Source organism: Zosterops lateralis (assembly GCF_965231275.1).
Source record: "Zosterops lateralis genome assembly, chromosome: 1".
NCBI classification, from domain to species: domain Eukaryota; kingdom Metazoa; phylum Chordata; class Aves; order Passeriformes; family Zosteropidae; genus Zosterops; species Zosterops lateralis.
Window position 1 is genome coordinate 101,683,263 of NC_139762.1, and position 13,375 is coordinate 101,696,637.

Sequence of the window (13,375 nt, forward strand, 5' to 3'; positions counted from 1 at the left end):
GAATATGATGTTAAGGGTTTGGATTTTGTTTCCTAACACTAGGGTTTTAAAATGAGTAAAAGCACATTCCGCAACAGGCTGAAGTGCTACAAGGTTTATACATGGACCATCATTCTTCTCAGGACTGGGTTATATTTCCCAAGTTTTTCAGTACCTCTGTTCAGTTTATAGCAATGGCCCGTACCTGCCAGCTACACTTTAAAAGAGATGCTTTCCGGATGCAGAGCAAACCTATCTTTGTGTCTTCAGATCTGAATTTTAGCGTGGTTTTGAACTGGGAGTTGACAAGCTGTGAGTCATTCTGTCCAAACTGGGTCCTTAGATTTAGAGCTTCTCAAAATGTATCAGGTTGACTGATACATTTATATAGATACTGCAGTTTCTCTGCCTGCAATGCCTCCTCAAAACTTCTGGGTGAGAAAATGTCTGCAGTTCAAGCAGATGGCTCAGCAAGCCATTGCTGACTCATACCCCCTTCTTGCTGCTTTGTTGCTGCAACAAAGGCAATTCCCAGCATATTCAGACACTGGCCAGTGCTTTGTAGAAAGGGGAACCATCCAAACACCATGGAAGATCAGTACAGCCATTCTCAGGAGCTTTAATGGTGTAAACTGTCCACTGGCTGTACTGACAACAGCTCTAGTAATGGAGCGCTTTCATGATTGTTTGAGTAACTTCCCCACCAGCCATTCTGGTATTGGTGTCTTTAACATTCTTAACAGAAATAATTACATCCCCTTCATACCTGTCATACATCTCAAGAACAAGAGCACCATTACCCCTCTCACAGCAGCAGCAGGCACAGAGGGAATGGCAGGGAATGCCCAGGGCTGTAGAGGGTTGCTGTGACAAGACCGAGTGCTACCAGCACACCACCATCTCTTCTTCAGAGCAGGGCATCTTTCAGGTTCTGCATTTGTGCAAGTGCATTTTTAAGCATTCACAATTCACCGCTTTCATGTACTGGCACAGCATATCTTACTCCACTCTGGTGAGCTGCATCCAGCTCCAGGGATCCCAGCAAAGGCTGAGAGAATTTGGTTTTTTCAGCCTGGGGAAGAGAAGGCTTCAGGGTGACCTAACTGCAACCCTTCAGTACCTGAAGGGAACCTACAAGAAAGATGGATATGGACTTTTTACAAGGGGTTGTAGTGACATGACAAGAGGGAATGGATTAAAACTGAGAAAAAACTGATTTAGATTAGGTATTAGGATTAATTTTTCCCTTTGAGAGTGGTGAGGCACTGAACAGGTTGCCCAGAGAAGCTGTGGATGCCCCATCCCTGAAGTGTTCAAGGCCAGGCTGGATGGGGTTTTGAGCAACCTGGTCTACTGAAAGGTGTCCCAGCCTATGGTAGAGGGGTTGGAACAAGATGATCTTTAAGGTCCCTTCCAACCCAAACCATTCTATGATTCTGTGATTCTATGACCTCACAATTGGCTGGGTCAACACTGGATCACACAATAAACACCCACTGGAGGTAGCTCAGTATTTACTAGATTTAATCTAGAAAAGAGTCTTAGTTGGAGGCCCTCAGATGCCAAGAGATATTAAATTAAACAAAATTTTATCATGTATGTAATTATTTATTGAGCTGAGAATCCATACAAGGTAAACAAATGTTTACACTATCATACAGTAAGCATTTCCAGGGCTTAATAAAAATGATTGTCACTCACTGTGCTTCACCAAAAAAATCATTTTAATGAATAAATAATTTGATGAAATCAAAAAATATTTACAATATAAACAAATGAAAAAGCTTTGGATATATTAATCTGAGCATCCTGTCTTTTGAATTTTGTAACTGCATTTCTATCAAGATTCTCTCTCTGAAATGGTACAAAGTGGACAGAAATTACAACTCAACAAAATTATCATGATTTGGTACATGTCTTTCTGTTAGTTCAGATGAGCTACATATGATCCTTTTATTATGCATGTGTTAGAATACAAATATAACTAAAATCATATATTATCAAAATGCCAGACAGCATTCTCCACAGAACAGAAATGTACACTAGGCTGTGACAATAACTGAGAATCACAGGCAACGAAATGTAACAGAAAAAGTACAAATTCCTTCATAAGAATATAATTGTGCTCTCTTATTTACCAGAGGACTATGCTGCTTCACCACATCAATGGCTGAGTATGAGTACGGTGTCCAAGGACTGCCACGTGGTCGGTGTAGGCTCACAGGGGTGCCAAGCAGCGGCTTCAGAGTGGGAATCGGGCAGTGCAAGCGGCTTTATAAACATCTTCTGGGGCTCTTAAAAAGAGCCAATTATACAAAGCAGTAGAAGCATAACACTGAGAGGTCTTCATCTCATTTACACAGACATCATGAAGTGACTTGCTTTGTTTGTGGTAGTGAAAGGAGGAGATTTGTCTGTGCTGTTTAGACAATCAGCCAGAATTCAAGTATTCTAACGCCACTTCGTAGCAGAATTTGTATTGATCCTGAAAAATCAAAAGAAAACCACCAAGTCAGTTATTGAAGAAACTTAATTAAAGGGGTCAATATTCCTCTCTTGTTAAAATTATTTACTATCAGCTGTTGTCAGTGGGAACCAGTTTGCAAATTCAATTTATGTTCAGATAAGAAAATCTTTATATTAACCAGACAATAGACACTACACATAGTAACTTATGGTGCTGTTCGTGTTAGATGAGTATTTAGCTGCTCTAATACACTCTTATAAGAAAAATTGACAGCACGTAAGCAAATTGACTTGAAACCCTTCTGTCATCTCTCATAGTACTTTATGAGAATTAGATTATTGAAATTCCTCCCTGGAAATGTTTATCTTAAAATAAACCCAGTGTTTAGTACTTCCCAGATTGCAACTTTTATTTTAATGTCATTCAGGCACTTGCTGCATTTCAGTACATGAGTTCCTTGCTTACTGTTGGTTCTCTATCTGCAGCCCAGATCCAACCCACAAGACTGTGCAATAGCCTTGTGAGATGGGGCCTGAGCTAAATTAACTGGATTAATTCCAGTTAATTTTTAGCAACGGACAGTGATGCTCAAGTTAGGCTCTTAACAGTTCTCCTGTTACCCAGACTAAGTTTTCAGGTGGCAGCCCTGTGCCTCGAACACAGGCCTGTTGGTTTTATTTGTAACTTCTTGGAAACAGAGCAAGTCCCAGGGAAATCTTCTTCCTGAGGGATGCAAACCCACTCTGCATCTTTGAGGACAAAAGGGCATGACTTGGCCCCTTTCACGTCTTCAGTGGAATGAAGAGGACAGATGTTTTTCCCTGACCTTTGTCCACTCTGAAACTTTTAAATGGTGCAGTCACTGATGACGTCCCAGTTTTTTGGGCATACATACCCCTCTCCTGTTTCCATTCTCTCAATACTTAGAAATACTACAAATATTTAAATGAAAAAAAAAGCTGAAAGAAATAGTAAGTGCAGGTTCCCTGAATCTAAGGGGTCTGGCTTCTGAAAATCCAATTTGGAAACACCTGCCAGTTTTATGACTATTTCTGTTACTGAAATGCCTCTTTTGCTTATGCACTTTATTCAATTAATAAAGGATAACTAAACACATATTGCCATTTAGGAACAACAACAGATTTAACGAGCTGACAGTACTCAGCCTTGCCCAACATCACGAGTAGCAACATCTTCAGATATATTCTCTTTTCACCGAAAGAAATATTTTAAAGGATTAAATCTTTTGGTCTGTACTTGTGATTTTGGGTCACATTTTAGCTGAGAAGAGAGTCCACTTAACATGCCATATACTATTAATATAAGATAAAAATATAATTATATATAATATCTAAATATAATTAAACACCATATACTATTAATAAAATCACAAAGCTCTTAACAAGCATGGACCATTTCAAAGTTCTTTTGTTGAAAAATGTCACATCATAAGAAAACAAGTCTTAGGTGCACATATAACCTAAGTGGTGAGTGAGTTGTATGTGAGGGTTTAAAGTCCTGCAAGGTTCCATAAACGGCTTGTCTTCTTCAAAAGAAAAGAATAAAAAAAAGAAGAAAGGAAAGAACAGAGTATTATGTAAATTCCTTTTCTGCTTTTATTGCATATATGTTTCTAAATAAATGGAAATTCTTCTATAACTACATAACAGATCAAAACAAGAGATCAGCCACTCATCCATTTCCACTCTTCATGCTCATTTTATGCTGATTTACGGATCCAGCAGAATAACTGTCATTTTCAGTAAACTGAATACCTGCCTTAAAGAGCAGACATATCTTATTTCCCACTGTGTTCACTCACTAGTGTCCTTTGTACGTTTTTATTATTCACTTGATGGTGGATATTAAAAGTCTCTTTAGACTATCTAGCTTCAGAGAGGTTATATTTAAATTTATTTTCTAGGACACCTGTGGGTAGGCCAAATAATATTTATCACGAAAGGTTTTGGGCATTCCATAATAGATATTTTGCAATATCATGTGTTGTCTTTGTATGATAGCTGAGAAAATTCATAGATTTCCATACTGTAGGGATGTGGCATTCAGATTTTTATACTTGGAGGAAAACCAAAGGTTGCAGTGAAATTAAGAGATGAATCTCTAAGTATGGATGGTAAAGACTGCCTTTTATCTAGTCAGAAAGTGCATGACATGTATTGATAAAGCAGTCTTAAAACTACTTTTGTGAAATAATGTCATGATTTTGTGCATTTAATCATTTACCATAAAATTTTACAAGCTAGATAAATATTACTGTTCTTCTTTTTCCAATAGAGAAACTGAGACAAAGACACATAATATAAGAAAGGTCATAAGGGATAAAGTCAGTAACAAGATCAGGAAAAGAACTCAAGTGTCCCAATTCGCTTTACCATGAAGCAATCTACATGGAAATTGAAACCTGGCTAATTCAAATATTTGTTCCTATGAGGTGGCAGACCACAACTGAAGAGATGTCATTCTAACTCTGCTCAGTCAGTGCGTTATGTGATAATGGGAAAAATCCTGGTTGTTCCTAACCTTTATTCCTCTGTTAAAATAAGGAAAACAATACTGGCCTCCTTCGTAAGTGCTTTGAAATTTCCTAATAAAAAAGGCCCTACAAGGCCTTTCTATGCCTTCCAGACATTCCCAATATCACTCTCAATTTACTAAAAGGTACTTTTACATCTAAAATAACACATTCAGCATTTTTGATTAAAAAAATTCTCTGCTGAAAAATGGAGACACAACTGCTTGACAAACCTATATCTAAAGAACTGTCACAAATAGGAATTTATAGGGAGCATTTTCTTTAACTGTACATCTACACTGGTAATTTTCTTTTTATTTCTATAAAATAAATGAATAAGAGATCAGTGAGTTCTGTGGACTCAAGCTCTAGGAGAATGGAGAACAGCAGGCCTGCCAAATCCCTGTCTAAACTATACTACCTGAATGAAGTAGTAGGACATTTTTCTTAATACCTAGGAAATAAAAATGTATGGTTCTCAGCACGATGATTCTCCTCCTGAGAATATAAACTAGAGGAAAAGAAGCCAACCAAGCTGCTCCCTCCCACCACACGGAAGTTTGATGGTTTCTCACTGATAAAGAACTCACACTTCCACACTGCTGGCTCATGGCCCTGTGGTGCTGCTTGTGAACTCCCTCCTTGCTTTGCACAGCTGACAACATCTGGCCTTTTTCCATGTGCTTGGCCAGAGCTGGGTCTAGGGGAGGGTTTGGGACTCCAGAGGCAGGCAAGGAGAGGGCACTGTGATGGGGGATGTGGTGGGAGCCATTCTCCCACAGGAGAGAGGGAGGAGGCACAGCCATCCATGGGGTGGGGAGGGGGATATCCCTCCCTTCCTGCCTTCACCTGTGTGTGAAAACCTTGCTCTTTCTGCCTGTTCTCCACTGTGTGTGTGTGTGTGTCACACTCAGCTGATCTGAGGGGGTCCTCTCCTAAAATTACAAGAGGCTGGACCAGCTCAGTGAGATGTCTCCTGCCTCACCCTGGGCATGCTATAGCAAAGTTGCTGAAATGGCCCCAACTTGTTTAACCAGAGCTTGCAAAATTGGCTCAGATTGGGTTAACATCCCTGAAAGTGCCCAGATGCTGCTTCCTCCTGCCTGTGATATTAAATCAAATGCAGCTGCCTCTTAAGCAGCCACCTCTGCAGCAGGATGCTGTAAAAGTGTCTTTTATAGCCCAGGCTTCAGAACAGGGCATCACACTACACCCATCTCAAAGTACAAAACTACACACTGGAGTGTAAGAACCTGCTGGTTTAAGCTGTTCTGCAGCTCTTCTGGCAGAGCAGCTGGCACTTCAGCAGTTCTCCATTTAGGAAAAAAGCTCATAAAACACTCTCTAGGAAAATAATTGCACACGGCCCCTTGTTTCTGAACTTCTTTAATCTTTCTATGAGATAGAGCAACCATAATTAAATGCAATATTCTGGATGTCAAACTGAAATTCATGGCTTTGATAAATATTAGGCGATTAAGCTATTTATAAAATATATAATTTGAAAATCTGGCATTTAATTTTACATAACTATTATTTCTACCATGCAAGGGCCGCTCTCCACTTGGTTCAGCCTGCTAGAAAAGAAAATTAATAAGGATGTTCATCTGAAAGTTTAAAACACTTAAAAAATTCAAACGAACAGAGACAAAGTCTCCTTGGGAAGAAAGCAGTGTAAAAATACTCTTACAAGTGAAGTGACTTCATTATCCCCTTTGAAAATGACTTGCTTGCTTTGTGAACAACTCCCACTGCAAATCCTGGAAATCTCACTGACTCTTCTGAGAAAAAGAACATTTTCTATTTAATGGTGCAGTTAAAAAGCTCATACCAGAAGGTCCACCATGTTAGGCTTATTATTCCTCAGTGTCTTCACAGCATGGAATACGTCAACAGCCCTCTGATGTCGAAGCATTTCACTAACAATACTGATTGCACAAAATGTCCCACTGCGGCCACCTCCATTCCTGCAGTGAAAGTGATAAAATGGCTCAGTTACAATGGACTCTGTGTCACAAGCTTGTACAGCAACAGGGATGGCTCCAGAAGGCATGAGTTCCAGCAGGGACAAACCACAGAACATTCCTGGCCCCAAAGGCTGCTGAATTCTAGGCAAAACATGATTTCTAATTGGACTTAGCATGCTGAAAGATCTCAAAGCTATGATTCAGAAGTCAGCAGGCTGACAGCCTGGAGGGAATTGAATGGCTGAGTTTTTCATCAGCCTTCAGTGAACACTGGAGACAGCACAAAGAGGATGCTAAAATAAGGATAGAGTACTTTTAGTTTCAATTCAACAATGCTTTGCATTGTAAACACACACGGCTGCAATGAGTATCAGGCCTGGAAATGCCACAGAGAAATGGAATCTTGGAGTTCTTTTATTCCAGATTCTGGCGATTTCCTCTTGGACACAAAGGCATTTAGGAGGAACCACAAAAGCACCAGAAGTCTCATTTTTAGGAGTGCTGGTGGCTGCACTTGGTATGGCACTGAGTGGTGCTGCCCTATCCCCCTGGCTGATGATCTTGGCTCCTGGCAGCAGAAAGAGGGCCTGGCTGCCTGGCAAGGACTGTTGCTAAAGGCAGATGTATTCCTCCTCCAAACACAGTTATCAGAGGATGAGAACCCGAAGCGAATTGCTAACAAAGAAGCCAGGCACAAATGTTCATATACATGATCAAATACAGTATTTAATAATACTTTATCCCTGGTTATTTTTAATCTTCAACAGAATCTCTTTCTTTCTGGAAACCCCATTATTTCTACACTTATTCTAATCCGAATCTTTAGGCTGTGCTTCACTGAAAATAATAAACCTTAATAATTACCAGAGTACAGACTAGTTAGGTAGCAGGTCTTTCAAACAAGCTTTGCAAATGGTTGATTTTCAAAGGAAGATACAACGTTGCACATCTGTCACATCCAGGCACTATGAAAAGAATGCTCTCTGCTGCCAAAACAGTGCCTGATATTGTGGGACTGTTTGAGAATTTTAATTAAAATAAAGTCATTTAAAAGGATTATATTAGAGCGTTTTCTTTCTTTACTGCCTGGAAGTGACGCATGTGTGATGTTGTACAACTATTTAATATCATCAGCTACCTCAGAGATAACAGTAATTTGCACTTCAAAAGGGTCTTTTCAGCTAAAGATCTCAAAACATTAATTAATCACACTGCACAATGCTCCTTTGATGAAAGTATTATTATCCCCATACTACAGATGGGGAAACTGAAGAGCAATGACTTGTTCAAGGTCAGTGATAGTGGGAGTTATTAATATACTCTTAGATTTTCCTCCATCATTCTGACACAGGGTCCCAACTTCTGAACATGGTTTTCCTGTTAGCGTCCCTTCTCCATCATGGCAACATCTTTAAACAGATGTTTAGAGGAAGACGAATACAGCTTCACCACTGAAGACTGAGCCCCAAAAGATCAGCTACTTCTGAGGGCAAAAGCACGTACAAGTATTAAACTGTATCAAAAGAAGGATGGTGGCAGAGTGGATGAGAGTCTGCATCAGTGGAGCACAAAGTCACAGGAGGACAAAAATATATACCATTATTACAGAAAGGCAATTACAGGATCATCATAACTGGTCTATCACACCACTTTTACTCCTGTGCTTTATGCCTGGAAAATGAATCACCCCTCCAAAACTACTTATTTCTATGGTCCTTATCTGCAAAAATAAAAGGTACATTGTTCTGAAAGCACATTTTTGATTTACTGTGAATAAATATGCAACTTTCCCATTTGCAAGAGTCACTGGACATTTTTATATAAAATGGAGTTAACTCGAACCCATCATCTTTTCATAGGGCTCTAACAAAGGACAGATGGGGAAACTCATGAATCTACATTAAAATTACACAATTCCTCTTGCATTCAAAGCTTTTAAACGAGCAGTTGTATTATTTATTCAGTTCCAGATTTGATAGATGGCTCTTCACCTCGTCACAAATCTTTTAAAGCCTGGCACAATTTCTGTGACAGCATTCCCTTGTTTCTCTCTTCCTTTTCCAGTACTTACAAGCAATGTACAACTGTGCGTCCCTCTCCCCCGTTGTATTCCTCCTGCCACTTATCCACCTGACGGATGAGCTTCAAGAAGGAGCGTTTAGAAACAGGAGTGTCCCTGTACATGGGCCATCCCAGGAACTGGAACTGCTGCACCATCCGATAGCCGTCCTGGGGCTGTAGAGATCCAGACAAAAGCAGGAAAAGTAACAAGATTTTTTTTTTGGCATGTAATTTAGATATTTGCATCAGTGAGGGAAGTTGTTTAAGCAAGTGATTGCTGACAAACTGCTAATGTAACTTCCACTGCCCTTGAGGATTTATGACTTTTAATCTTTTTAAATGCAGTTATTAGAACAGGAGTTTTTAAACAGACTGCTACACAATAGGCTAAAATATACCAATAGTACATCTGCACGATCAAGCAAATAATTAATTAATATGATAGGAGAAACTTGGTAGGAAAGACAGAGCTGCAACGTAACTTCAATTATATACTGTTTTCATATATAAGCTTCAGTATTTTTAAGAATGTTTATGTGTTTCTCTCCTGTTTTTACAAGAAAGGTCAAAACCTCTCAAGATTATTTTGAAGCAGGAAACATTAGAAAAACCAAACGGAACCCTCAGATGTTTCTGGCTTATAAAAAAATATCTAACTACATTTTATTTTATTGTGTTCTACTTCAGCAGTCAGAACCCCTCTGGTGGAACGTTACTGAACAGTTGCTTTATGGTGATTTGAAATAAAAAAGGAGCACAGAACTAGTGATAGTGGCAGAAAACTACATTCCTTTGAAAAGGGCATAATAAACATGCACATGAAAACTGGTTTTGTAGTCTAGAGTTTGCCACTTCTGTGCAAAGTGAGGGCATTTTAGTGACACTCTTAAAATGAGCAACACACAGAAACGTTGACATTGTATTTTATTCGCTAGAGTAAGAGTTAATAAGAGGATGTAAGATTAACATGATATGGGAATAAAGCAAACTGGATGCAGCATTAGATGTGCTCTCCAATTGGTTTTGTGTGGTTTATGTCAAAATCTACTGATTTCCTGTCCAGTTTCTTTCGGTTGATGGCCCCTCTTCCCAAAGCAGATCAGCCAGACCCAGTGTCTGCTGAAGGTCACATTAATACTGCTGGAGGTTGTGTTTTTTACATTACCATGTTTACTACAAATGCCAGGCCTTCACAGTATTAAAGAAGTATTTGAAGCTTTACAATCTGCTTCCCTGTTTGGATATTAACATGTTTTAGTGTCTTTCCCTGTCCAGCGAGCTACCAGGTCCCAGTGAAGTTCTTGATCTTTTTTGGAAGAGAGTGCTGCTTATTCCTAACTACAGCTTTTTGGTGGTTGATATGAGTCCATTGTAAAGGTTCCCTAGATGGGAACAGATACCTGATCTATGGTGGAATCTTTTTTCCACTCAGCTTGGAAGACATGCCTTGTTTAGTCCTCTGTCAACTTTTTGGGAGCATAAATGCTGGATATGAGAGTGAACTGCTTGTCCTTCTGAAGTGGTTACCTATGTTATGAAGTGTGGTTAGTGGGACAGGATCTTCACTAAGAGGCTGGGATTGCTATGGAAAAGCATGACTAGTATTGGTGTGCAGCTTTCTTCATGTAAGACAGGATACAAATATACAGGATGGCTAATTTCAAACTATTGAAAACAGCACTGATTTCAGCATTTTTGGCTATCATAGAATCTGAACACTGCATTTATTTCATTTGCATTTAACACACTTCAGATTCGTATTAAAATATTTTTTACTTATATTATACATAGAAGGCTTATTTTCCCCTCCGTGATTGTGGTGTGACGCCGTATTACGCCATTGCTTTCAAATAAATAAGCTGAAAAATGAAAATGGTTCTATGTGAGTTGAGCTTTCATTTTTATGATTTGAGTAGACTCAACTTATCTACTGAGACAAAATTGTTTTGCAAATAAGATCCTTACTCTGGCTGCATTATAAATTCGGAATATCCGGCTGATGATGTCTTCTTCTAAGTCAGCCGATACAAACTCCACCTGAATAGGGCCATGCCGGTGGACTCCGTTTTCTGGCCAGTACTGAGGACAGAGCTACAGGAAATCATGGACAAAAAAGAACAGAGTTAATCGCCTTGGATTTCATGCTGCCTCAACATACTTTTCTGTATTTTAATTGGTCATACATGTACTACTGGAATTCTTGCACAGTATCTTAAAAAAACACGCGATGCACCAAGTTCGGTATTGAGTGCTCTGCTTTAATAAAGCCTTTTTATGTACCTAACATGCTGTTTCTTGCTGCTGTACCTTCAGTGTCTGGTATTTGAATTAAAACACTTCTGACACTCAGTGCTAGTTCTACAATATATTATGACGAGACAGGGAGAGGCTGACAAATATTGTCACATCTTGGAGACAGTGGAGGCTAAAGACCAAAGGCCTGGTATCTCCAACTGCCTTGAACAGCTAATAATTCAAACTGCATTAGAATGTGTGATTTATACTAGGAAGGGCACATCAATTCTCAGAACTCAGGACTTAACTTTCACATCTGTTTTACCCGTGACTGATGATATTGCCTAATATCAGCATTGCTTTAAACTTTCAGTAATTGCCTAATTTCATCTTATTAGTAACACCTGAAAATATTAATTATGTTTTCTTCCGTTCTCAGAAAAAATTACTTCTAGGTATCTAAAGATCACAAAGTAAAATTACCATTATCTTGCACGGTTTTAGTGTCTAATAATATGACAATGGCTTAATCCAGGAACCAATTACCATCTGTGTTAAGACTTTAAAGATTGAATCAACATTTTGAAAGAAGGCTTTTGAAGCTAGAATCTGCCTGTCCATTCTTTTTCATGAAAATCCTAATGATTTTTTTTTGATAGGGATATTTAGAGAAGTTTGAGCATGTAGCTTTTGTAAGCATTCACCAAAATTAAATATGAACTCATGAAATTTTGTTTGCTTGCAGAAGCATTGATGTCATATTTGGAACTTTTTATTTCATTCAGTAAAACAGCTGTGGTGTTCATTCTGCTGCATTGCTGTTGGTGATCCAGAGCTGAGCTGACAAATCACATTTACTCCAGATGTTGTTTTGCATTTCTTATAATACTTAGTCCTCAACAAAGCTGTTTTCGAGATGACTGCATTTTAGGTAAACATAATCATTTACTACACCAATTAAAAAAAGAAAACAGGGTCTGATTTGCAGGAGATCACTTTAACAAGTTAAACCCAGAAATTTTAAGTAGGAAAATATATTTCCTTTTTTTTTTTAACCCCCTTATGATTTGGTCTGCTGAGACAACTGCTTTCCAAATAATGTCTAAATCTTACACAAATTTTTGTTATGAAATATGCTAGTGTACAGGATAGCAAAACACAAATGTTGCAAATGCCAGTGCTCAGATCATTTAACATGTGCACAGTTTAGTACACATCTTTCAAATACACAGGAATATAGTTCTAACGGATCTCTGAAAAACGCTTAAATGATAATAGGCAGAGCTGTTTGCTGGGGCTGTTTTAGAAAGCTAAGGTTTTCAAGTTCTAAAGAAACCAAAAGCATTTAAGTCTGCACATTTTGCATGCAAGTGATTCTAGTGACTCTCTTCAAGTCAGAGTTACTGTGAAGAGTTGAATTTCATTTCCCAGTAGAGCATAACAACCCACATAAATGGTAATATCTAAACAGAACTGTAAACACTTCATATATACATAAATAATAATCATAACAGTAATTATTAATAAATCTGAATGAAATGTGTGTTTTTAATAAGCTTTGCCCTCTCTATACTTATGTTTGTTCTGAGGGTTTTGAGATTTATTCTTAATGAAAAGATTGTTACTCACATTAAGAGGTAAAAGGTTTAACATACTGCAGAGGCAGGTGCATTAACTGCGTATCCCAATAGCTTTTAAATCCTGTGAGGCTAATAAATGCTTGGAATAGCCATGCCCTATTGTAAATTCAAAACACAGCCAACAAATTAAAAAACACTCTGTTCAGCAGTCCCTAACAGTCTATCTCCCTTGAGTCTTTCCTTATTCACTCAGAAAATAATCCTAGATTCATGAATAAAAGTTTTGTCTTTCATTCCTATTTTTCCTCCCTGTAGACAGAGCAGGGCTTAGAATCAGAAATAGTCTTTAAAACAGAGTGTGGAATTCCTACATGTTCCTTTGAAAGACCAAAAGGAAGATTAGTATCTTTCAAAAACAAATTCTACATGTTAAAAAGAAGAGGAGACATTTTTTAAGTATATGCAATACTGAACAAAGCTAAAAAGATTATTGGTCTAAAAAATTAAATGACCTGCAGTCTGCTCTAAAAAATTACAATCACTCTTAACCAAT

At 38.4% G+C, this 13,375-nt stretch overlaps 1 protein-coding gene across 9 annotated transcripts in view; it reads right to left on the reverse strand.

Annotated features, from left to right (window-relative positions):
- Positions 1-1,588: 1,588 nt before the first annotated feature.
- The window catches only part of PTPRM (protein tyrosine phosphatase receptor type M), a 437,540-nt gene continuing 425,753 nt past the window's right edge, over positions 1,589-13,375 (reverse strand). For all 9 annotated transcript variants that reach the window (XM_083866169.1, XM_083866171.1, XM_083866170.1 and 6 more), the window contains 4 exons: positions 10,973-11,098; positions 9,018-9,181; positions 6,811-6,946; positions 1,589-2,464 (listed from right to left, as the gene is read on the reverse strand). In XM_083866169.1, coding sequence (XP_083722295.1) covers positions 2,411-2,464; positions 6,811-6,946; positions 9,018-9,181; positions 10,973-11,098 — 480 coding nt within the window. In that variant the 3' untranslated portion in view covers positions 1,589-2,410. The remainder of the gene's footprint in view (positions 2,465-6,810; positions 6,947-9,017; positions 9,182-10,972; positions 11,099-13,375) is intronic.